The following is a 25337-nucleotide window of genomic DNA, read 5'->3' on the forward strand; positions in this document are numbered from 1 at the left end:
GCAGTTCCAGTGATGGCTGTGAATGCTCCATTCTTTTGCACACTCCACCCCAGGTATCACAAACTGACCATTCAGATGACAACACGAGTAATTCACAGCCACATTAATCATCTCAATTCAAATAACACCACATCTCAGTTTCTGACTAACAACACTAGATTCAATGGCTTTAATTCTGAAACAAATTTTCCTAATTGCAGGCTGTTGAAATAGGCTGCTGAGTCAGCCCTGTATAAAAACTTGTCTTATGCTAAATAGGGAGAGATGAAAACATAGCAATTTGTGCCTCCCTTTTCTGTACTCCAAGTTGCTGAGTGTAGGCTGTATTTAACAGACACCAACCTAGCATGAGTACCCCACACTACTGCATTCAAAACATCTGGAAGGAGCTGTTTCTAGGGACACAGTAGAAGTTGTATAAAAGACAAAAACAGGGCAATGCTAAAGCCTCAACTGTTTATATAAGTGAGTCTATAACTTTGCAGAAACTTGCTGGGATCTGAAATAACTATTTTTATCTTCTTTCCTGTAGACATCTTGTAGACATCTACACAAAATGGTTTACACCACCCAAAACCCAATGATTCCTGGGTATTGCCTTTTTATTTGGATTAAGGTTTGGGAAACTGTAGAATATACCATAAACACCAGAGAGGACTTCTCTGAAGGAAGATGAGGCTAAGAACACTCCCTAATATACTCTGAATGATCAATATAACATTGAGAATTTTAAACACTAGAACTTAAAAAAAAAATTATAACTTTATGCTAACTAAAATGACATCATCTCCCCTCAAAACACATAGTGAAAAGCAGCAAGGGTTGTTTACGTTGACATTACTGAAGCTACATGGGATTATGTGTGTTGTAACTTAACAAGACATTTTTACCTCACCTATGAACAAAGCCAAAAGCTAGAATGCAGTCTTTCAACATATATGTATTTACCACTTAGGAACCCACCTGAGTTTGAAACTATTGGTTCTGCTGTAACAGCTTTCAACATCTGGAGTTTCGTGTCGGTTTTTAGAAAGATTAATAGTATATTGTAATAATGTACATCAACAGACTTTATTTTCATTATGCTTTAATTAAATACATATGCATCTCGAGAGTCTGATGATTCAGCTTTACCCATACTAAATTAACAGAGATTTTCACGGCTAAGATAACAAGAGATATTAAAAGTTGTGGCTTTCCGTTTCAGTTCTCAGCGTCCATGACCAGAAGTTACCGCAAGGGCCCTGAAGAACTCAACCCGCTCTACTTTAGCGTTAAGAAGAAAGGCTGCCACCTTCATCATTTGGCGATCTGTGTCTCCAGCAGCCAGGTTCCAGATGTCGCTGGGCAGAGGGCGAAGTGTTAGCGGCAGGGATATGGAAAGCCGGACTCGAGACTAACATTGAGCTTACTCTTTGCCCTCCGGCGTCCCGCGGCGGCGTTCTGGCCGCAGGGTTACAGCTGCCGCTGCTTGTGCCGGGGGTTGGTTTTGCAGAGCACGTAGAGCCGGCCCCGCCGCCGGACCATGAAGCAGTCCTTGCAGCGCCTCTTCAGCGACACTTTGCTCTTCAGCCCCGCGACGAGCGGCGGCAGCAGCCCGGCTGGCGGGGGAAGGGCCAGCAGGGGGCGGGGGGCGGCGGTCCCGTACAACGGCGGCAGGGCCCGGCTCACCGGGGCGGGCGGTAGCACCGCCCGCCACCAAGGAGCCAAGGAACTGAAGGGCGAACGGCCCAGCGAGCCGAGCGGCCGCGCGACCGCCCTGGCCAGGAGATCCAGCATGCTCTGCACCCTGCGGGACAGAGCACTGTGAGAACACACACACCACACCACCCCACACTACACTACAGCAACAACCCTCCCTATCCCTCCTTCTCTTATCGTCCCTAGCCCCTAACGGAAAGCACCCAGCACTAACCGGCACCGACACCACTTCCCACCTTGGGCCGCAGATCCCCGCTCACCGCCTCGCAATACCCCGCGCATGCGCTCAAGCCACAGCCCAACGGAAAGGCGCGGAGGCCGGCGAGGGGGATCACGTGTCCGGCCCAAGATGGCGGCGCCCGGAGCGACCTTCCGCCGCTTGCTGTTGCTGCGTCGGTCGCTGCCGGTGGCGTTTGCCGCTCGGCCTTACGGTGTGCGGGCCTCCGGTACCGGCGAGCTGGTGACGCACACCGGGCAGGTGAGCGTGCAGGGCCGCGGAGAGAGGAGGGCGGCACGGCGGTCGGTGTTGCTCCTCTGTCTGCGGGGGAGGGCGGGCGCGGCAGGGCCGCGTCTCCCACCGTGCTGGTGCCTGTGGAAAAGCACTGCCGGTGCTGTGAATGGCATGGCGGTGTGCTTCATCTAGTATGCGCTGCGGAAATCGATGCTCTTGGATGATATATAAGCAGAGGTACGCGCGGTCTCAGAGAAAAAAAAAGAGTTAATTTAGGCGGTATGTCTAGCGTGAGGAGTCCCTGCGTATGGCAGGGGTTTGGAACCGGATGATCTTTAAAGTCCCTTCCAACCCATACCATTCTATGATTCTATGAACTGGAAGCAAGGTCACTGACTGTTACCAAGTGCTGTGGTATGAGTCCAGCGATTGACACGGGTGGAAAGTTGTCAGGTAGGAGGTACCCAGCTGTCAGTATCCTGGTGTCAGTACCTTGTAATTCCTTTTCATCTGTTCTTCGGTGTCAAAACTGCGCGTGAGAGCTGGGGAGGCTTGTGCAGTGTCTTGTAGATATGGGAGACAAGCATGGCTGGTGGAGCTAGTGCAGGAGGGTTCTCGCTGTGCTTACTGAACCCGAACATAAGTAAACATGAAACTTGAATTTCCTACTTTAGTCCACCTCACAGATGGCAGTGTGGGATCAAGGAACAGCATTATAAGTAATTTTTTCTTTGTTTCTGTTGTCAGAGCTAAGGCTTCTATTTACTGGCTTTAGCCCCACCTCCCCCTTTTTTGTTTTCTAATCTAAAGTGTACTTTACCCTGTGAGAGAAATTTTATATGCAGAGCGTACATGTAAGATGATGTTAATGCTCAGAACTGAGGAAACAATTTCAACTATTTAGTCTTGACAGTCTGTAAGCCTTTGTGTTCTTTATTTATTGTTGCTTTTAAAATCAAGTTTATTTTATTTCTTAGGTATATGATGAAAAGGATTATAGAAGAGTTAGATTCGTTGGACGGCAAAAGGAGGTAACTCATTCTACTTTTAGTCATAGTAGAGAGTGTAGTTTGAGGGATTTTTTAAATCTGATATTAATGATTCATGTCCTCAACTTGCATGTCATTAAACAAACAAACCTAAACACCAAAAAAATCCTAGCAACAAAATGGCAAACCAACCAAATCCCAAAACCACAACCGGGGAAAAAAAAAACCAACCCCAGAAACCTACTAAAACCAATCTGGTGTAGATTTTGGTTTCTGGTGGGTTTTCCATTACACTGAACATTCTGATTTTAAGACAGTTTATAGTAGTTTGTGTGTACCTTTCGACTTTTTTTGAAATTCAAGACTTGACCTGCACCTGCTAAGTGCTTACATTTAGGTATTTGAGCATCTTAAAATTGGGCTTTGTATCTTAAGCATGTGTTTTAAGAGAAATTTAAACTTGTTTTTTAGTGCAATTTATGTTCAGAAAATAACATAACTAAATGCCCTGTTGAATTGTGCTTCTACACGTGTGTTTAAATGCATGTTTAGAAGTTCAATCTGCTTCAGCATAGTTAAAATCCTGAGCTTTACCTAAATCGAGTTTTTAATAAAGCCACTTCATTTCCAGACCCTGGAGCACATTTGCTGAACAGTGATGTAACAGATAAAACTAAAATTTGGAGTATTCTGAAATAATGAAGCCTCAAAGGCGCGGTCAAGTAACACCAGCATCAGTCAAATGTACTGTGCAGTTACGTGGTGTGCCTGTTGCTGCTGCTTATCAATAGAGTGGATATGTGAAATTATAAGTCCTTTAGCACAGAGATCTCTCTAATGATCGACCAGTGCTGCTCCATTAGGCTTCTGTTGGTCTTAGAGAGAGAAACAGAGATTGTTTCAGCTAAACTGTGTTCTTCAATGCCTGAGCATCTGATGAGTGCCTTGGTGTATATATAGTAGAGGCATTAAATATAAGGTGTGATAGATTTTTAATGCAGTTTTGTGTAATTATTCCCTTCCTAAATTAACTTGAAGTAATTATGCTGATTTTTGAGATTTTTTGTTTTGAGTATACTTCTTTATATTGCTACACTTGTGCTGTGTGGCAGAAATGAGGATTCTACATGGGAAAGAGTTACATGAAAATGTCACTTAAAATGCTGTAGTAGTTTACTTCTGGGAGGATAACAGCAAAGGAGGTCTTTTCCAAATGCAATGGCTGCTTTTAAGCTACTTCTGTAACCTTGTAGGAAACACTTCTTAAGCCTAATTCTCCATAGAACATTGGTCCCTCTGATATGCCTTTGCCAGCAGCTGATTTCAGACTCTGTGGTAAGGATCTTTCAGGGTTTTCAGTTCAGCCTGAATCCTCCTTCTCCAGTAAAAGACAAGCTTTAAGTCTGCTGAGCAAGGTTTAATGATAGGGTTTAATTGTGAAACTGGAAAAAAAATTTACTAAAATGAAAATAATAAAAAAATACTAAAATGATCTTCATCTGTGCTTACTAACAGGATCTCTCACTAGGAGCTTTGCTCTTACTCCCTAGTGTGTTTCAGCTGCTAGTACTTGGCTTTCACAGCCACATCTGTAGCATGAATGTTGTACTGTGTCTCAGAAATATTGTGGAGTTGCGCTTCTGATCTTGAAGCAGTGGTGTGCCATGGTGGTATCTACATCTTCCTTCAGCATGAAATAAAGGATGCAAAGTTTTGAGCATTATTAAAAGCAGCAGTAAAAATCATTGCAGTTTGGCAAAGATTACATGTGATTTGCAGATGCAGGCCTCAGCCTGTGAGATTCTTGATGTTCCCAATTTGCTTCAATACCAAAAAATATTTTTTGTTAACTGTATTTAGCTAGCATCTTCCTTTGGTAAAGAAGATCTTGTTGGCAAAACTGACTTTTCAACCGCTATACCAGAAATGCACATTTGGGGTGAATTCAGTTGGAGGGTTGGTGAAAGATCCTAAGTTGTGTATAGAACTATATAAAAGTATCATTGTAGTTCTTTGTGACTTACGTTTACATGAGGGGTAGGAGGGGTTGTCTGCTCACTGCTGGCTCAGAACCTGTTGGAAGAGGCTGGTGCAGATGAGGGAGGAAAGCGCTGTGGCTTGGCGCTGCAGGTCCTGCTGAGACACGAGTTGCTGTGTCACAGGTCTGGCCAGAGGTAGGTACATTTGCAGGTGTGACCTAGGAAAAAGCCATACTTGTCACTGATGTGTGTGTTTAGGAAGTGTGTATAAGATGGGTTTACAGATTGGCACATCTTTTCTGATGCTGAACAGTTTGCCTTTCTGACTCTTGTTGTGCACCCTGTTCATGGTTTCCTGTGCAGTGATAGAATAAGATGCATGCTGAGAGGCTCTAAATTACCAGCAGTTGTTTTATCTCACTCCTGACCTTACTTGTCCCACTATTATTTTTATCAGCAGTGAGTCTATTGCGATTTTATCAGGTAGTCACTAAAACAATACAGAGGCAGTGTCAGTTAAATGTCTTGTGTTCTTGGCTGCTTGGTCTTGCTAACCTCTCTCCTGAATCTAATTAGGTCACATTGTAAGCCTGAACACTGATGTGGCCTGTGTACTGGGGAAGGGGATTACTTTTGCAGAGTTACCATGCAGTAGTCACATGTAGTCACTGATCTGGCTTATAGCACAGCCTAAAAGTTGGTGAAGGAGGTGGGAGGAAACTCAGGAAGGAACTTTTCAAGATGGCTGTAGTGGAACTGCTTGTGGAGGCACGAAATGATAATTGCTTTCTGTCTGAGTAGGAAAGGTATCTCAAAGTTTCTCTTTTTCTCTTACAGGTGAACAAGAATTTTGCAATTGATCTGATAGCAGAGCAGCCTGTGAGTGAAGTTGAAAGCAGGGTGATATCATGTGATGGTGGTGGTGGAGCTTTGGGACATCCTAAAGTGTACATAAACTTGGTAATATCTTTGTTCTGCATATAGGATGTTTTGCCTGTAAATTCTTGTTTGTAAGTTTGTCTACTTTTGGGCATGCTAGTTTAGCAACATAAAAGGAGCCTGTGATGCTCACTTTATATAGTGCCTAATGTAAAATTAAGATCTCTAGTCTGAAGAGTTAGAGGGCTTCCATTTGAAGTGGCAGAAATTTCTTTTTGGAATTTTGATTTGTTTGATAAGACAGTAATTTTATTTTTTTAAGAGTTTAACTGAAACAGTATGAACAAGCAGTGTCCTGAGAGCAAAAAATAACATGCTGCTTGTATTTTCAGACACTTACTCTAATTATTTAAATGCCACTGTGGTGTAGATTTAGGATACAATTGCAGCATTGGTAGGAACATGCAGTTTCTTTTGAACCTTGCAAGTTCAAGGAAAAGAAGGGGGGGGAGGGGAACCCTAAATAAACCAACCAACCAACCCCTCTTTCAGTCTTTCAGAATCTTTGTAGTTCCAAAGATTAAATGTTTCAATCATGGTCAGAGAATCAATGAAGAATAAATGTTGTCTTATCCTCCTGTTGACATTAGTGATACTTTCCAGTGTATTCTTATTCTAGAGAGTAAAAATACTCAGGCTACTGTCCTGTGACCTCAATGGAATCAGCGACGACTTGTTGCTTAGATACTGTTCTTTGGCAGACCCTGACTGCAAATGTCTGAAAAACTCACCTAAAATTTAACGTTTGCTTAATATCCAAAACAGCAGTGGAGGAGAGCTGGGGTGTTTTAGTGTCAGTGTTGTTGTGACTCCTAACTATAATCACAAGCATTCTATTTTGAACAAAGTAAGAACTTTGTAATGATTCATATTGCATTATTCAAATACCCAGAGATCCTAATTCATAACAATTAGGAAGCTTGTATTCTTCAGTCTTAAGTTAACTTCTTCAACACACTGCATTTATATTGATTTGTTTGACTTGTGCCATGCTTTTCTTGAAAAATGCCTTAGGTTTTTTGTGAATTTTGTGATTTTTTTTTTTTAATTTTTTTTTGTGTATGTGTGTGTTAACAATCAAATTGCAAGATGTCTGTGGTTTAGTTCTTCAAAGCTAATTTCAGCAAACAGGGAGAATGGTATTAGACCACCTTGTTTCCCCTAGCCCTAAAATTTGAAATCCAGGCTTTTGGTGGTAGATGGTAGCCTGGATTTTTCACTTCTAATCCTGTATTAAGGAAGGGGAACCATTTCATGACGCAAGTGATTATGTTGCTAAATAACAGAAGATCCCTGTCTTGTGTTTTGTTGTGTTAGGAAGGACTGCAACAAGCGCTTGCAGTCAGACACACTTCTAAATTTAAAAAAACACAATGTGTCTTTTGGAGCGAAGAACAAAATTTTATACAGTGGTAACTGTTACTTTTCTCCAAAATGTTTTCTTTCAGGATTCCTCCCAGAATCCTACTGAAATTTCCCCCTTCCTGCAGCTAACTCTGTAGCTTACATTACTGGCGAAAATTCCTGTTTAGATACAGCTTGGAAATGCCGACTCCTATTCTGAATTCAAATAATTATGAAATGAACTTTTCAGAACATTGGAACAGATACAATTGAACTTACTTAAGATGTCCAGTTTGGTAGGAATATGCTTTATTGATGAAAAGATGGCACTTTAAAATTGCTGAGATTAGACCTGGTAGTTAGAAGGCTGGCAGAAGGGAGGGGGCATAGGAAACAGAAATCAAACATAAAGCTCATACCATTGTCCTTGCTTCCACTGTTTCAAATAAGATTAAATTATGTACTTCAGCTATATTGATCTATTTTAAGGTGGCACAGATAAGTAAGACAAAATGTGTAATTTCTGACAGTTCTATGAAGTGGAACTACCAGCTCTTGTATTTTTATGTTTTTACAGGACAAAGATACAAAGACTGGAACATGTGGCTACTGTGGACTTCAGTTTAAACAGAAACATCACTGAAAGATTGTCCCTGCATGCTTGCAGATTTCTGTTCAGATGTTAATGTTTAACTATAAATAAACAATACATGTTTAGAAACCCAAGATTAATGTTTGTGTTTAGGAATGTCCAGTCTGTAGCTTTTTAAACCTGGGTTGTTAAGTATCGGAGAGCTGAATGGTATTACAATACCTTCTTTGTGCTTAGTTTGGTTTTCATGGAAAAAATGTCCTGCCTTGTTTGGCAGGCTTGGAAGTGGCATTTGGCTGCAGCACAGGTTAGGTTTGTACTTGGTAGATTTGTATTCTTGTTCAACACTGAATTAGATTTGTATGTTTACTTGGGGATTAATTATTCTAGGTGTTTGTCTTGGCATTGTTTGACACTCTTAATTTGTTCATGGCCTGGTATCTATAGCTAGATTCACAAATGGAAGCACAGAGATATTACAGTACTCAGCATTACAATGCTTACTCCTGGAAGCAAAACTGTCATCCCTGAATTAAGTAGCTACACTTGCTACTTGATTAAAATAAACAGACAGTGCCTTAGAATGATAATCAGTATGAGCTGGAGAACTACCTAATTGGCAGACGTGAAAGGTGAGGACATAAGCATTTGTCCTCCAGTTGAGAGGATAGAGTATAAATATCTGATTCTGTTTGGGCTTCACACCCTTGAAACCTCTTTAGGAGCTAGGTTTTGTCAGACTCAAAGCAGGAATTGCTCTATTATGGGGAGAAGCTTCTGCTTCTTTAATACAAATAATCTGACAAAGACAGCATTCATCCATCTCTGTGTAACACCATCTAGGCTGCATGAGGCTGGTTACGTAGCATCTCATTAGAGTGGCCCTCAGTCAGTCAGTTACATAGCATCTCATATAAGAGTGACCCTCAAACAGGGTATGTGTCTGGAGAGCAAGAGTCAGAGCTTTGGTCTTTGCTCCGGAGATCATTTTAATTTGTCAGTAACTGACTTTTTGAAATGCTGGTGATGGAACATGATCCCAGGTAGTAATTTCTGCTTGGCCGAAGTTGCAATGGGGAGTGATTTTTAAACCTGCTGTTTATATCACTATAGTTAAATTGATGTGGTGGTATCAAGTTGAACCAAATTATGTGGGCCTACAGCCGCTTAACTTGCTTGTGTCAATTTATGGGTGAAGTTGAACCAACACAGTCATACAGCAAGGCTTGAACTATTCTGTCTGTACAAGTTGTATGTTTAGAGGCTGTACTCACATGCATGTACACATTCATTCCACTTGTGAAAGCATAACCTCCCTGTTTCTTCTCCCTCTTCCTCCTTTCCTCTCTTTCTCTCCTGTCCATGGCTGCTGGTTTCAGTGATCATCCAGCTGGCCTTCATTCTTTGCCATGACTTAGGGATTACTTAGGAAGTAATACTAGAGCTAAGCATTGTAAATTCACTGCTGGTTACTGAGCATTGACTTTTCTATAAGCTCAGGGTCTGACGGAGGGTAGATAGCTGATACAATGGTTGTAGTCTTGTAATGTTAGTGTAGTGGCCAGATTCAAAAAGACTTATGTATGTTGTGTTTTGAGTAGTGCCTGAAGCATGTACAAAGATGGCAAAGGATCCTTTCATTCAAATGATCTGTCAAATGAGCATGTATGAAACATTATGAATGGTCTTTTGGTAAGTCTGTATCATGCTCTAAATATAAAATAATCACTTGAACTTGCAGTGTCTGTTTTCAAGTATAAATCTGGTTGCATTTTAGTCTGGCTCTCTACCAGTTTGTAGAGCATTTTGGCTGGCACAGTTCTCTCATGGTGTAATCATCTCTGCAAAAAGACTTGGAACAAGTAATCATATGTGGTCCTCTTCCTTGGGCCTTTGATTTTCTTATGAATAATATATCTCCTTGGATCACTGCTGCTCATAATAAATTAACAATGTTTAAATTGGCACAGCATCTGCTGAGGACCCAGACAAATCCCATCCCATTGGTTTCAACTATGGAACGTTGTTCTTGGGTATTCTCCCTAAAGTACTCGTGATATGCGAAGCTTTGGACAACAGTAAAACAGAGAAGGTCTACTTCAATCTGCTGATCTTCGTAAGAGAACTTGAGACCTTGCTTATTAGAGTTTCCTGTGTGCCAAGTTTATGTATCCAGTTGGGAATGGTTGTTTGTATGAAGCTTTGCACTTTGAGCCACACCATCCACGTACCCGTGGAAGGATCAACCTTGATGTGCAGGAAAAAAAGTGATGGAAAGCAAAAACTTTTACTGTGTTCACAAGCAGATACATGTGAAAATGGATCTGTAAGGGTAGACTAAAGCACATCAGTATCAAAGTGAGGACAGACTAAAGCACATATGCGCCACATCAGCGTTACAATTTTCAGACAACAAATTCAGACTAGAAAGCAACATGAAATAAAACTTTCAGACTTAAATTCTATCAATCACTGTTTTGTTCCTTGTAGATAATTTATCCAGGCTGGAACTACAGTCTCTTACTCTCCAATAACCAGAGAACAAACCATACTTTATACTTTGTTGCTGTGGAAATATGAAGTATTATACATTGATGTGTAGCTTGTCTTAAAAGCTGTATGTTGCCTTTACCTGTTAGAACCACCTAGGCTTTTTTTCCCTTTACTGTCACACGTGAAGCTTTTCTTGGTGAAAATCACTTATGTGTTTAAACTTTGAAAACAAATAAGGACTATCCACCCTTCCCCATATTACTTGGTAGCTGTCACTTCTCTAATTAAAAACTAAAATGAATTTACAAGGTGAGTCTGTTCACAAAAGCAAAAAGCACTACTATGACTGCAGCATAATATGCAAGCTCACCTTTTTAAAAACAACTTTCAGTCCCATGGCATCGCATTGTACTCTGAAGTTGCTTTTGTTACAGGCTTCTCCAAATCAGCAGGTAGTATCCGTATACTCTTAACTCCCACCTGCCAGTAATAATTGCACTTTAATGCTATTGCAAGTACCAGAGAAAATACAGCATATTGTAATAGCTATAGAAATACTTGGTTCTGTAATATCCACACTGTTGGCTTGCTTTGGTGTGTTCCTGCTATTGGTCTACATTGATTTGAGAGGCGATTCAATCTTTCTGTGGTGGTTTCCAAGCATGCCACCTAAATTTAAAGCTAGGGATCCCTGAGGAGCACATCTGACAATTCAGTCTTGCCAATGGAATAATTGATCAGGAAAAAAATGGCCCTGCATTCACCTTGTCATAGAGTTCATGGTGCAAATTATGATGGGGTTCCCTCTCCAGAGGTCCATTGTACTTGTATAACTAGGGAAGAACAGCAGTTTCGGTTTTCATAATCTGAGGTGATACAGTAGACAAAAAAAGAAAAAAAGAATTAAAAATGTGATAGGTTTCATTGCCGTAAATGTCACTCTGTGAATGAGTTCACATGGTTGTATTTTTGTCAAGCATTGTTCGGTGTTAGCAGGACATGCAACAAGATGGGCCTTGAAGACTTTGTCCACCTTGTGACAGCTTTCATTCCAGGCTTTCCACACTTCAAACCATTTTCTGCTGACTGACTGTAGTGGGAGGTTACAAGTGGAATGTGATTATCAATTTTTCCATGTGCAGAGAGCTCATGGAGCTCAGATGTGTTTGAGATATGGTGAGTTTAACTGACAGTTACAGGAACATTTTTCTGCATCTGAAAGTTATACAGTCATTATCAGTTATTCCAGGTTTGCATTGCCATTCATCTCCATCCAAAATTGTCAGTATTTGGGTGTCAGAAGTTGAGCTGACAAAGCAAAAACTGCCATGTGGAAGAACAGATCATAGAAGTGCAACAGAAGGACCAGGGTAGTAACCTGTGCAGTATGGAAATGATGTGATGGAGTACTGGGAACATTGCCTTCAAGCTCCTCTTGTTTTTTTTTAAGAGGCTGTTAGTTTCCCTCAGTGTGACCAAGTTCTGTGACAATATGCATAACTGCAGTTATCTATGTATCTTATGCTGATACAGCATCCTGCTTTGGGAAGTCCTTGCAGTAGGCTGCTGTGCATGCATTTTTATTGATGCCCTGGCAACTGTGTGGCAGGACAAATGCTATCAACAGCATTTTCTAGTGGATGTGTCATTTTAGTGAGTGCTAGTTTTCAACCAGGAAGTTCTTATCTCTAAGCAGTGTGAATCCAGTTGTGAAATGAAAACATTATCAGGCTTCTAGGCTAATTTCCACCCTGTATATCTCCAGTGGAGAAAACAAATTTCAATCGTAGAAGCCTGATGCAGTGTATTTGCTTGGGACAGAATGTTATGGTGATTTTCTTAAAAACAAGCTGAGTGACATGCAGAGGGGATATGCAGGGGCTAATGCTTGAATGTACTGTTAAGTAGTCATTCATAACCATGAGGATCAGGAGCAAAGCTATTGCTTGTCTACACATGGGAGAAGCTTCTTACCTAAGATTGTTGATTTATTTACTGTTTTATAAACTTACCTCAAGTTTATTTGGATACTTGTTCCTGCTATTGGTCTAAGTTGCTCTGAGAGGCTCTCAGGTATGTTTCTGGAGGTTTAAAATATTTGGTCTTGGTGCCTATGAACTGGATGTGGTGAAATCTGGTGTTTTTCAGATCTGGTAACTGAGTTCCCCAGATTTCTGGATGGGAGTTCAAGTTGGCTCTGTTTATGTTTGAGGAGGATGGGTTGCTTAGATTTTTGGGAAGGAACGGTGAGATGTTTGAGCTGGCTGGGATTTATTCCTAGCAGCCCTTGGCAAAAGGATTACTGACCATTTCTGTACACATAAACATTGCAATGTAGTCCACAGTTGTTGTCTCCAGTTATGAACACTGAATGTCAAGCCAGAACACATGCTTGGGTGTATTTTGCTTGGCCTGTGCTCCTTAATGACCTTCCTGTAAGCAAAGCACAGGATAAGTGTTCGATCAGGGGAAATTAGGAATTATTTTGGAGAGAATAGTGTGAAACAGAAAACAGTTACACTGCTGCCTAAACTGTATTTTCTGTACAGTCCCGCTCCTCCTATTAAAAACAAAAAGGTATATTAGAATGGAGAAAAAGCTTAGAGAAGGGCAAATAAGAAAAAGGTTTCTGTAGAAGGGAGGACAGGCTGAGTACTCTGTGACTCTTAGTCTGTTTAAAGTTATGATAGAGATCTACAAAAAACTGAATGGTAGGGAAAAGTTGGATTGACTTTTGGAAAGACCAAGTCATGGTTATTTGTAAAAGCCAGAAAATAATTATGAGCTGATTCTTTTGGGATTATTTAGTCAGGTTAAAAAGAAAAGTTGTGCTTTTTTTTTTAAACAAAGTTGGGCATGCTACATGGAAATTTTACTTGGACTCATAGAATCAGCTAGGTTGGAAAAGACCTGTAGGATCATCAAGTCCAAGTATTACCCCAGCACTGCCAAGACCACCACTAAACCGTGCCACTGAGGGCCTCATCTACATCATTTTTGAACACTTACAGGAACGGTGATTTCACCATTTCCCTGGGCAGCCTGTTCCAATGCCTGAACAGCTTCCCAGTGTTCAGAACAGAAGTTTTTTCCTAATATCCACTCTAAACCTTCCCTGGCCAGCTTGAGGCCATTTCCTCTTGTCCTAGTGCTTGTTACTTGGGAAAAGAGACTGACCCTCATCTCACTTTCAGGCAGTTGTAGATAATAGTAAGGTTCCCTCTGAGTCTTCTCCAGACTAAACAACCCCAGCTCCTTCAGCTGTTCCTCATCAGACTTGCGCTCCAGACCCTTCAGCAGCTTTGTTGCCCTTCTCTGGACCCACTCCAGCACCTCAATGTCTCTCTTGTAGTGAGGGGCCCAGAACTGAACACAGGATTTGAAGTTCAGCCTCACCAGTGTCAAGTACAAGGGGATGATCCCTTCCCTGGCCCTGCTGGCCACACTATTTCTGATACAGGCCAGGATGCTGTTGTCCTTCAGTAATGTTTCCCAAAGAATTCTGCCAACCAACATCCTAAACAGGCCAAAGTCAGCCCTGCAGAAGTCTAAGGTGGAGGTTTTGCTGACCTTGTTCTGGACTTCTCCAAAGACTGAATATTCAATCATTTCATGATCATTTTGCCCAACTTGCTGGCTTAGAGCTGGTTCTAAAGGAGGGCACATGGATTAAAAACTATCCCATGTTCAGAGGACAGCCACTAGGACAGTAATACATACAGTGTAAAAGACTGAAGGAAAACGAACAAAATAGAAGGCAAACAAGACCAATAATGATCATAGCTAAGGCCGATAAGCACAGAATTACTTTAGAATTAGCAACAGGTTTAACATATTGGTCTAATGTGAGAGGGATGTGGTGAAATAGGTGATGTAAAAAGGTAAGAAAATTAAAATATGTATGTTCTATATCATGTAATTGTAATTTCCAGTAATAGGCAATCAAGGGATTGTTCTTTAGTAGTGGCTAAATTTAGACATTTTTAAATTGGCATGGCCAGATAATTAGTTTCAACAGGACTGCCCAATGAACTTCCTGAGTCATTAATATTGATTTTTGATAAGCTATGAAATCCTGGCGAAACAGCACAAAATCAGCTAACATGCCAACATTCAAAAAGGGTAAAAGGCATGACCTGGATAATTACATGTCTGTCAGCTTGACATCACTTCTGGGCAAAATAATAAGGAGCCTAATTAATAATGAATTAAAGAAGTGTTGTATAATTAGTGCCAATCAACATGAGTTATAGGAAAATGAGACCATGTCAAGCTAGCATGATCTATTTTTGATGAAATTAGAAGTAGTGGTTGATAAAACTCAAAGTGTTAATGTAATATCCGCTGATTTCTGTGAGGATTAGACTTAGTAGTCCATATTTTGATTCAGAAATGGAAGTCTAGCATAATCAAGCAGCAGCACTTCACATGTTTTACATGCATTAAAGGATAGTTAATTCCTATGTGTGAAAATGTCAATGTAAAATGAAACTCACTGCTGAAAGGCCACATTCCTCTTGCACTCTTGATGGCATCCTTTCTCAACCCTATGGCGCTTAGCTTCTTATCAATGTCCTAAAAACCACATAATAGCTACTGATTGTTTGCCAAGGATTGAAAGGTTGAACACTTGTTAAGTAAGGAAGAGGATTCAGCAGTGACACTATTTGCTGCCACTTACCCAGTCAAAGTTGGCACAAAGCTGAATGTGTTTCAGTGCAATGACCCTTACAGAAAAAATAAAATGCTGCCCATATTTATTTGTAAAAATGTACTTCTGTGAAGTGATAATGACTATTATATATGACTAGGGGAGTTTGTTGATCATCAAATCAGTTTGAGTTTCCAGTTCAATTCTGTGTCATAAATAACTTTTATGAACTTTGGAGGGATAAACAGAGGTGTATTGAGTAGGCATATCTTTCTGAATTTGATGTGAGTGCATTTGTTACTTGAATACTGTGTCCAGTTTCAGGTCTGTGGTTCATTAATTAATATGGCTAAATTAGAGAAAGTTCAGAGAAAGCCATGGCACTAATTACAAAAGTAGGAAATGTGTTGTGTAATGAAAGATCTAACAAGCTTCATCTTTGCACTTTTTCATAAATGAGGTTAAAAGATGACTTGATGAGGTTCTACCAGTACAAATGCAGGGAACAAAACATTGATAATGGCATCTTTAGTTAGGCTAAAAAGGATAAGATCTAGTAGCTGGAAGTTATAGATAAGCAGATTCAGACAAGGGGGAAGGAGGCTTCACAGTGTGAGTGATTTACCAAGGACTGCAGTAGATTCTGGAAGCCATTACTTATGGCCATTCTCAATCATAGAAATGAAATGTGTATCAGGCCAGAGACATTGGTTCCATTGAACAGTGATGCTGTTAAAAATATCTTCCAGACCTTGTTCTGAGTAAGGCACAGGAAGGACTTGAACTTTGTTTTCCTAAAAGAATACTCTAGTAGTCTGAACAGTGGGGACTTGAATTCTGCTGTTGCAAAAGAATCTCTTGATTACAGCTGTGTGGGAAAAGACCAAACTTCAAATCCTGATGTTTATCCTGATGAGGAATTGTCATCATCTGCTGGGTGTCTGACAAAGCCAGACAAACTAAACTTCCTTTTAGAAAGTCAACACTTTAGGATATGGTCAGTTTGAGGACTTCATATCTGTTTCCACTTGAGAGAACATAGGTGAAATCTGCAGTACTTTTTGAGATGAAAATGAAAAAGGATTGCTCCTATTCAAACTTAAGTCCCAGCTTCCAAAAGTTATGGTAATTTTGTTTTTGTCAGTATTGCTTTTGTGGTGCTCTTGATACTATACCAGATTCTGGAATGAAGAGGCTTGTGCTTCTGTAAGCTTTGCTTACCCTCTTAAATGCCACTCTGGATTACAGTAGCTTCTCAGGTTTTCCATGGCTTTTATGAAGTAGCAAGCATTCAGCATCTCCTGTGTTGGATAATAGCATTTTCCTCAAGAACAGCCCTGGAATAAAGTGTTACTGTTTAATCATTAAATGTCTGATGTTGATGTCAATTAGCATAAATTAGAAATCATCACACTGAGACATTTTGGGGGAGTCCAAGACAATATTAGGGGAACCTGTACATACTAGTGAAACATCTATATTAATGCTAAAAGCAGTTGGAAGGATTTTTAAAGTGTATTTTAAAACAAACAAACCAAAACAAAAAGCAAACAATAATCCCTCATAGAGGGTTTAAAGAGAGAAAAATACCAGAATTATTCAACAGAAAGAAAATATTTAACAAAAAATATCCTGTGATTGGAAACCAGCTGATATTTATATATATGCTGATGAAATATATTCTATTCCAGTGTTAAATGGAAAGGATGTTAGGCATATACTCCCAGTGAAGACCTTTAGACTTGTAGGACTGGATAACATAGAAAACAATTGGCTGAAGAGCTTTCAATGTCATTGATATTGACAGGTCTAACTTCTTGGAACACAGGGAAGCAGAAAATTTTGAGAAAGCTAATATGGTGATGTTTAAAGTTGCTGTTGATGGCAGCATCTTGCTGGTCATTCTTACTGTTTCCTGCTCCATTAAAAGAAAATGATTAGCATCTGTTATTTTACCTCTGTGAAGGTTTTTATATGCTGTATCCTATAACCTTTGTTTTCTTTTGCTAGGATGCACAAAATGAGGGTTTATTTTTTTGTGACTCAACACTCAGCAATTTTTCAACACCTTAAAATATGATTAGCTACAGTGAATATAATAACGTAGCATTAAGCACATTGCTGCTGAATGCAGACATAAAATAGCGGGGAGGGAATCCCTGTTGCATTTAAGGGAACAGATTCACCTTCTTGGATAGCATAGTACTGGAAGCTTATTCAGACTTGCTTGTCCACTGTGCCCTCTAGATCTTCGTTCATTGCAGTTCCTATGCAGTATATTTATTCTGTATGCTAGTTCTGTTCCTGACTGTGTGACCTTGCACTTAGTTTTATGAAATTTCATTGAGCTTAGATGCGCTCAGCTGAGTGGTTTGAATCACTTTGTAAGCAGTTCTGTCTCTGTCTTTTTTTTCACTCCTCTGCAAATATTTGCATAATAAGACATGGTTTTGTATTTCCTTCTAATTCTGGATAACTGTTTTGTTTGGTGTCAGGCCTTGCCTAATGAGAAACATTCTTGTTTGACAAGGATTTCCTCATTTGGAACAGCTTTTTGAAATCTGCCATCTAGCTATTTCTAATTTCATCTAATCATAGAAATATAACAACAGGCTATAACTTTTCCTAATGTACTCAGAGCATTTACTGGCTTTACATCTTTTACAATATGGATTTTTCCTTGTGTCCTCTTTTTCTCTAAGGTTTGATTAATTTATGTAAAACATTTTCTCTATTTCCTGTTTTAGCTTTTGAGTTGTTTTGTTATGATCATACGCATCGGTAGTTTATGTAGTCACTTGTGAACAAGAACTGCTACCCCCTTTTAAAGCAGGCTTTTATCCAGTGTTCTTAATTGACTAAAAATGCTGAAAATTTCAGATTAGTTTTTTTTTGTGATTGATTTCTTTGCAGATATTCAGATGTGCCTGTTTGTGGTGGAGGCAGTAAGACCCAAACCAGGATTTATTTATTTATGTATTTATTAGTTCATAACAGGTGAAACCTCTCATTTTCCAGCTTGTGACTGATTTTTTTTTTTTTTTTTTTTTTCAGTTCTCGAATTCTGAGTACTTGGGTGGTGGCAAATGTTAGCAGAAGGTTGGATAGGGCTGCTTTCTTACAGTAAGAGTATTTTGTTGTGTAAGGTATGCTTAGTAATACAAGGGCTAAATATAGTGCAAATATTCAAGTAATGAGAACAGACATCAGGGCTTCAGTTCCTTTGTAAATGTTCTAAGAACGTGCCTATTATACAGCTAGGGTAATGATAACTGAGGTAAAAACACAAGCTGTGTTTTGGACTCTGAATACAAGCACAAATGCCCCCTTCCTCCCTACCCCTTCTCTTTCTTTCTGTCTTCAGCTCACTGACTGTTGTCAGGCCAAGTCTATAAGTTGATGTGTTCATCTTCTGCATCTTTTGCTATATAGGAAATATTAGCACTAAGATTTCTGGTCTTCGATTTGGGCATGTGATTTTTATGTGCTGTAATTCTGTAATTGCCATGTTCTCTGTATCCTGTCTAATTTTCCAAGTAGGGTCTTATGTTGATAAAGTACAAAATAAACTTTTCTTCCTTTTCTTTACAACTATTAAATATTATTTAAAAGTTGGAGTGTATGCAACAAAACCAAACTGGTCAGTATGAGAGAATAAACTTTAAATAATTTCTTTTTATTTCTGCTTTTTACTTTCTGTACTGTCTTCATTGAGTTGTGCTCATTGTATGAGGATTGCACTATGGATATTTGAAAATCATTTTTACATATATATGGGTAGTGTTCCATGTTGGTAAATCTTAACTAGTTACAAAGCAAACATGATGCAGTATTTTCTTCATTATGAAGGGTGGGAGAAAAGAGCCTTATGCCATTTGAGTCAAAATATATATGTGTATTAGGCAGTTGGAAAAAGTTGAGGGGGGAAACAAACCCACAATGATTTAACACTTTTTTTGGTGGCTTGCCAGTGAAGCCAAGGGAAGTCACATTTGTCAGCTCATCACTCTGAACCCCATGGTACCACCTGAAGTGCTTCATGTATCATTCATTACAGCAGGTAGAGGGACAGTGAAATGTGGTTCACTTTAGCAGTAAACTCCTTTAGGACTGTTTGCTTAAGTGACTTAATGGCTTATTCTTAATGTTCCTTTCTTTTATCTTGAGACCTCATAACTCAAAATGACCAAAAATAATTCAAATTCTTCTTGGCAGCAGGTCACCTGTGAAATATTTTCTGTCCAACTTTATTACTTTTGAATACAAAATTCCAAGAAAAATGTGTGTGTATGTTGGGGTATAGGAAAGATTTAGAGGTATATACGTCTTCTGTGTACATCTACGGTTCCTGTATATCTTCTGTATAATTCTGTGGCTTTTTACAATGGTGACAGAGAAAATATATTTTAAATCATGTCATCTGTACCTCATTATAGTCTACTCCATTCTAAAAGCACTTAAGTCTTGACATAAACCATTCATAAGTGACATAAAAGTAGAAACAAAAGAGAATTAAAGACAGTGAAATGTACTGCATAGGGAAAGAAGTAGTGAAAAAGCTAGTGAGTATTTGGGGGAAAGCAGCAGCAAACTTTGCTCTACATTTTTGTCTGATTTCCCCCCTCTGCCCCTGTAATACAGAAAATACCTATGCAAGTTACAAGGAGGAAGTCTCAGAGAACTCTCAATACCTGACACAAATAGAAGACCTTGAGAACTATTAAAAAATGCCTCAGAACTGTCTAGAAGAATAATTGTACTTATTCTCTATAGAATCATAGAATAGTTAGGGTTGAAAGTACCTTAAGATTATCAAGTTCCAACCCCCCTGCCATAGGCAGGGACACCTTGCTCTAAACCATATCACCCAAGGCCTCGTCCAACCTGGCCTTGAACACTGCCGGGGTGGAGCATTCACAACCTCCTTGAGCAACCTATTCCAGTGCCTGACCAACCTAACAGGAAAGAATTCCCTCCTTATATCCAATCTAAACTTCCCCTCTTTAAGTTTTAACCCATTACCCCTTGTCCTACCACTACAGTCCCTAATGAAGAGTCCATCCCCAGCATCCCTTTAGGCCCCCTTCAGATACTGGAAGGCTGCTATGAGGTCTCCACGCAGCCTTCTCTTCTCCAGGCTGAACAGTCCCAACTTTCTCAGCCTGTCTTCATATGGGAGGTGCTCCAGTCCCCTGATCATTCTCGTGGCCCTCCTCTGGACTTGTTCCAACACATCCATGTCCTTTTTATGTTGAGGACACCAGAACTGCACACAATACTGCAAGTGAGGTCTCACGAGAGCAGAATAAAGGGGCAGGATCACCTCCTTCAACCCAGCTGTAGGACCTTGCACTCGGCATGGTTAAACTTCATGAGGTTGGCATCAGCCCACCTCACAAGTGTGTCAAGGTCCCTCTGGATGGCTTCCTTCCCTCCAGCGTATCAACTGAACCACACAGCTTGGTGTCATCGGCAAACTTGCTGAGGGCGCACTCAATCCCACTGTCCATGTCAGCGACAAAGATGTGAAACAAGACCGGTCCCAACACCAATCCTGCCTATTTTAAATTAAATAGTCAGAAGAGATAAATGAACAGTCAAAATTAACATTTTATGTAAATAGAATTTGCCCAAACAAAAATTCATTTTTAGGCAAATTGCAGTTATGTGTAACTATAGAAAAAGCGGCAGATTCAAAGATATTGATGTCCTGGGCTGTGATCAAGGAGATAAAATTAATAGTCCCTCTCTGTAAGACTCTGGTATAACTATATGTAAACCAAAACAGATTAAATACAAGTCTGACAAAAGGAAGATAAGCAAAACATACATAATCATAGAATCACAGAATGATTCAGATTGGAAAGGACCTTAAGATCACCTAGTTCCAGCTCCCCTGCCATGGGCAGGGGCACTCCCACTAGACCAGGTTGCTTAAAGCCCCACCCAACCTGGCCTTGAACACTTCCAGGGATGAAGCATTCACAACCTCCTTGGGTAACCTGTTCCAGTGCCTCACGGTAAAGAACTTCTTTCTTATATCCAATCTAAACTTCCCCTGTTTAAGTTTGAACCCATTACCCCTTGTCCTATCACTACAGTCCCTAATGAAGAGTCCCTCCCCAGCATCCCTATAGGCCCCCTTCAGATACTGGAAGGCTGCTATGAGGTCTCCACACAGCCTCTCTTCACCTGTCTGAACAAGCCCCAGTTTCATTAGCCTATTAGATGATGAATAGCAAACACCTGTAATTGTTTTCTAGCTTTTGGGTTTAATTAGTCAAACAAAATGAAACCTATTTATTAGTATTTTGTGGTCTACCTATTAAAAGCAGTGAATGGGAGAGATACCAGGCAGCTGCTGGAGGCAGAGCAGGAGGTAATGCTGCTTTTCTCAAATCTGACCCAAAGCCTGACTGTAAGACTGCTGTTCCTCTCTCGTACTCCTCTGCCTTAAGACACTAACTATCCTCACACAACACTAAAGGAAGCATCCTACTTACATTCAAAAGAAAAAAAAAATCAAAACAAAATAACAGTGAATTTGCTTTAAGCTTGGAGTCTTAAAGCCTGTATGTTCCTAAACTTCTGCTATTTGTTTTAAACATACTAACTGATTTCTTTCAATAATGAAAGCTTGAACAGAAAGACTGGCTGGAAATTTGCTAAAAAATAATTCTGCTACCATTAACAAACAGCTTCGTTAGATGTTGTATCCAACTTAATAAGGAATTTCAGTGTCAGCTGTAAAAATTCATGGCTGTTCAAAGACCCTTCATTCCTCTCTAGCAGTGTGGCCACTTCTGGATGTCAACCCAGTTTCTTTCAATAGTTGCCAAAACTATCTTTTGTTTCCAAATACGATTTTTTGTTGTTACTGGATGAAGACTCAGGAATTCTGACAGGTGAACCTGATCACACTGAGCGTTTTGCACAGCTTAAAAAAACCCACCCAAAACCCACTGTGATTTCCTTTTTTCTGTCTGTTTCATAGAAGTAACACCAACGAGTAGTAGTAATTTATATTAGAAGAATACTAATTGCTCACATAGGCCTACTTCTCAGCCCTGCCTAGATCCTTCTGGACTGCATCGTTTCCTTCAAGTGTATAAATTGCACAATGTAATTTTCGTGGCTTGACCCTAGCTGGCAACAAAGCACAACACAGATGTTTGTTCATACCTGCCTGAGCAGAATGGCAGAGGCAATTGGAAGGGTAAAAGTGAGAAAGCTCATAGGCTGAGATAATGACAGTATTGACAGGTACTCCTGGGTCAGACGCTCCTGGAATGCTGCTGTCACCATTTCACACAAAGGAGCCTGAATGGGTGGGGTACTGCCAGCTGACCCCTGTGGAAGGTGGACCCACTGCTGTCAATGATTCCTCCTGAGATGGGCTCCGTGCTGGCACGCCTGGGCCTCACACAATGTCTCAGCTGATAGATATGCCAGGGACCCATGCTTTTTCTCGTGTATGGCCACAGCTGTGTACTGGACAGTGTCAGTCGTGTGAACACATGTCATTACTCACATGGCACGAGGGGGGATGTTTTTCCCCCTCCTGTGCTTGCCCTTCCCTTTGGGAAAAGGGAGGCCCAGCCAGCCTGCACGAGGTCTGCTAGCATTCCATAAAGGAGCTATTTATTGCCAAGTATGGTGTGAGCCCTACTTTCTCTTTCCCTGACGCTGTCCCTGGAGTGTAGGGGGGTGCCAGCTCTCACACAGAGTCCCCTAGCGGGGGCAAGAATGCCTGTACATTCCACTCCTATATCCAGACTGTTATAAAGACAGTGCTCTTTAAAAGAGAATTGTCCCTAAAATGGAGACCCAGTAGCAAAAGCACTTAATCTCCTGGCTTCCCTTGGTCAGCTACATGGGTGACCTTGTCATGAAGGAAATTTAGTTAAGCAGGACATTACCCTTGTGAACCCGTGCTTGCTATGACCAGTGAGAGAATTGTCTCTCACTCGTTCATCAGCAACTTGGCAGAAATAGGTCCATTGCCAACAGCAGGGCTGGGTGAGGCTGGAGACTTGTGTTTGGTCTTTTAGCCAGCGCTAAATGTAGCCAGCAAATACAAAATGTCCTTGTTTCCCCCCCTCAGCCCATTCTGCCGGATGAGGGGTCTGATAGGAAGCACAATGATTGAGTCAACAGCACATCTCGGCTTGTACATATTGTTCCTGTGAGCTGGCTGTAGTGGTCTTGGTGACCCTGATAGCTGCATTGGGCAGAATGCAGCCAAAATGCTTCTGTTTGCTGAGAAGTCATAACCACAGTTTGGTTATCGATTTCCTACATGTTGCAGGTGAGAAAGCAAAAGAAAACTGCTAAAGTGAGGACAAAAGGCATATAGGATAAAGAAGATGTGAAGTGCAAGGCATTCATGCTAGAGAGGGAAGATAGATACAGTAAAAATTGAGGAAGAGGGAGGGGAAATGAAGGAGAAATGTCGAAGTTATCTTTGTCTATAGAATGCCACAGGCTCAGGATGATAGTGAGAGGTAGAGGGGCAGCAGTAAGGGCATTCTCGTGTCCTTTTAAGAGCTGCTTGGGGCAAACGTAGTACTGGTATATGTACCAGTTGGGAAAGGCTTTGCCTGTGTGACCAAGTATGGCTGTAGCTTTATATTAAGAATAAGTAAAATGTTTTTCATTCAACTTTCCTTCATAAAACGCTTGAAAAGAGAACGGAAATATGGTTTTGTCCATGCAATATAAAATACAGTCTTCACTTAGGAAGCTCAAGTGATGAAGTTTGCCTAATGTACTGTTTTGATTTGGTATATTTGGTGGGAACTAGTAATTTCTTGGATGGGAAATTACCTTAACTTGAAAAATGGCATGTTACCCCTTTTAAAAAGTAAAGTAGTACGTAGTTTTGCATGCCAATAAAGAGTAAAATGCAACTACCTGAGACAGATGTTGGTGTGTCTGGACACACTGTAGAAACAGTGATTTCACAAACCACTGTGAGTGCAGTCTCAGTATTGGTCTAGAAGCATGAGGGGCTCAACACAAAGAAGCACCAGAAAAACACTGAGAGAAGGGATTAAGAAAATGAACACAACAGAGGTGAAATAGAAGTATGGAAAACCAGCTGCTGCAGATTTCCTTTGTTAATATTAGAAAAAATGAACAAACATGAGATTTAAAAGTAGAAGAAGAATATTTTCATACACAATAGATAGTAAACTTGTGAAAGTGCTCAATCTGAAGTACAGAATTATAGATAAACGATACCTTTTTGCAGAAGCTACCCTTCATTCGGAAATGTCTTTATCTGAAGAAATGAAAATGCTTATATTTACTCATATATATATATACTCTTATATTTACAGAACGTTTTTATTGTCTTGCTTTTGTGTTGCCTTTTTACCTCTTTCCCAGAACTGGTAGTACCCCGAGTCCCTGCTAGATGGCATGGCAAGCCATCACAATAATATTAATATGATAAGGTAGATGTACTTGTATGTTCTGTACAGCAGTGAAGTCAACTGCCCAGCCACCATTGTTCCTTTCCCTTTTTCATGTTTTTAGTCATTTTTTCCTATTTATATATGGGAGATCATGGCTACGCTTTTATTTTATTATTAATAAAACCATGATGAGAGGAAGCAAAATTTGTCTTTTTCCTATATGGATGAAAGGAGAGTAAATCAATAGTGCTTGTAGCTGTATTTCAGAAAGCACACTTGAGTCCTAATAGATGTTCTCACTGCTTTTTCTGTCATTCCTGCTGTAGAAACTCTATGATCCAAGCCATAGCAGTATGCCATTCCCTCCCTGATGCCCAACTGCAGGTGAAACTTTCCCATTGGTCCCGTAAGACCTTGGGAATCAATATGTGCTGTCCTGCTGCTCATCTCTCTCTGGCTTCACAAAAACCGTGTTGAGATGAGGGCATGATATTTGAAAGCTGGCACTAACAAAGCAAAAATTCAGTTTTACATTCAGTGTTCTTCTCCCTTTGAGCATGTTAAAGCCTGATTCTCCTGTCACCTCTGTTAGGGTGAAATAAAGAATAATTCCAAATAACTCACAGGGGTGACACTCTTGTAACTGCTGTTAGGAAAAGCAGAATTGAAGTGCAAAAGATCTGCATGGGACCATTTTCAAAATTACAGTTTTAAATGGATTTTATAAAGCACTGTTTTAATTATTGCTGCCTTACATTGTAATTACTTTAAAAAAAACC

The 25337-nt window shown here is 40.3% G+C and overlaps 2 protein-coding genes across 3 annotated transcripts; one reads left to right on the top strand and one right to left on the bottom strand.

Moving 5' to 3' along the window:
* Positions 1-1046: 1046 nt before the first annotated feature.
* MRPL36 (mitochondrial ribosomal protein L36) lies at positions 1047-2030 on the bottom strand. 2 transcript variants are annotated; one of them, XM_061344312.1, is made up of 2 exons: positions 1962-2030; positions 1047-1789 (listed from the first exon to the last, which is right to left on the bottom strand). In XM_061344312.1, exon 2 carries the CDS (start codon positions 1777-1779, stop codon positions 1456-1458), a length of 324 nt encoding a protein of 107 aa, XP_061200296.1. In that variant the 5' UTR covers positions 1780-1789; positions 1962-2030; the 3' UTR covers positions 1047-1455. The 2 variants fall into 2 exon arrangements, with proteins under 2 accessions (XP_061200296.1, XP_061200297.1); XM_061344313.1 differs by having other exon boundaries at positions 1938-1964.
* On the top strand, positions 2023-8129 carry NDUFS6 (NADH:ubiquinone oxidoreductase subunit S6). The gene is made up of 4 exons (XM_061344310.1): positions 2023-2179; positions 3130-3183; positions 5958-6080; positions 7981-8129. Exons 1-4 carry the CDS (start codon positions 2051-2053, stop codon positions 8044-8046), a joined length of 372 nt encoding a protein of 123 aa, XP_061200294.1. The 5' UTR covers positions 2023-2050; the 3' UTR covers positions 8047-8129.
* Positions 8130-25337: the final 17208 nt, after the last annotated feature.

The sequence above is a fragment of the Neopsephotus bourkii genome, unplaced genomic scaffold (assembly GCF_033783945.1).
Source record: "Neopsephotus bourkii isolate Nb327-2 ecotype Australia unplaced genomic scaffold, CSIRO-AGI_Nbou_v1 NB_207, whole genome shotgun sequence".
Classification (NCBI taxonomy): domain Eukaryota; kingdom Metazoa; phylum Chordata; class Aves; order Psittaciformes; family Psittacidae; genus Neopsephotus; species Neopsephotus bourkii.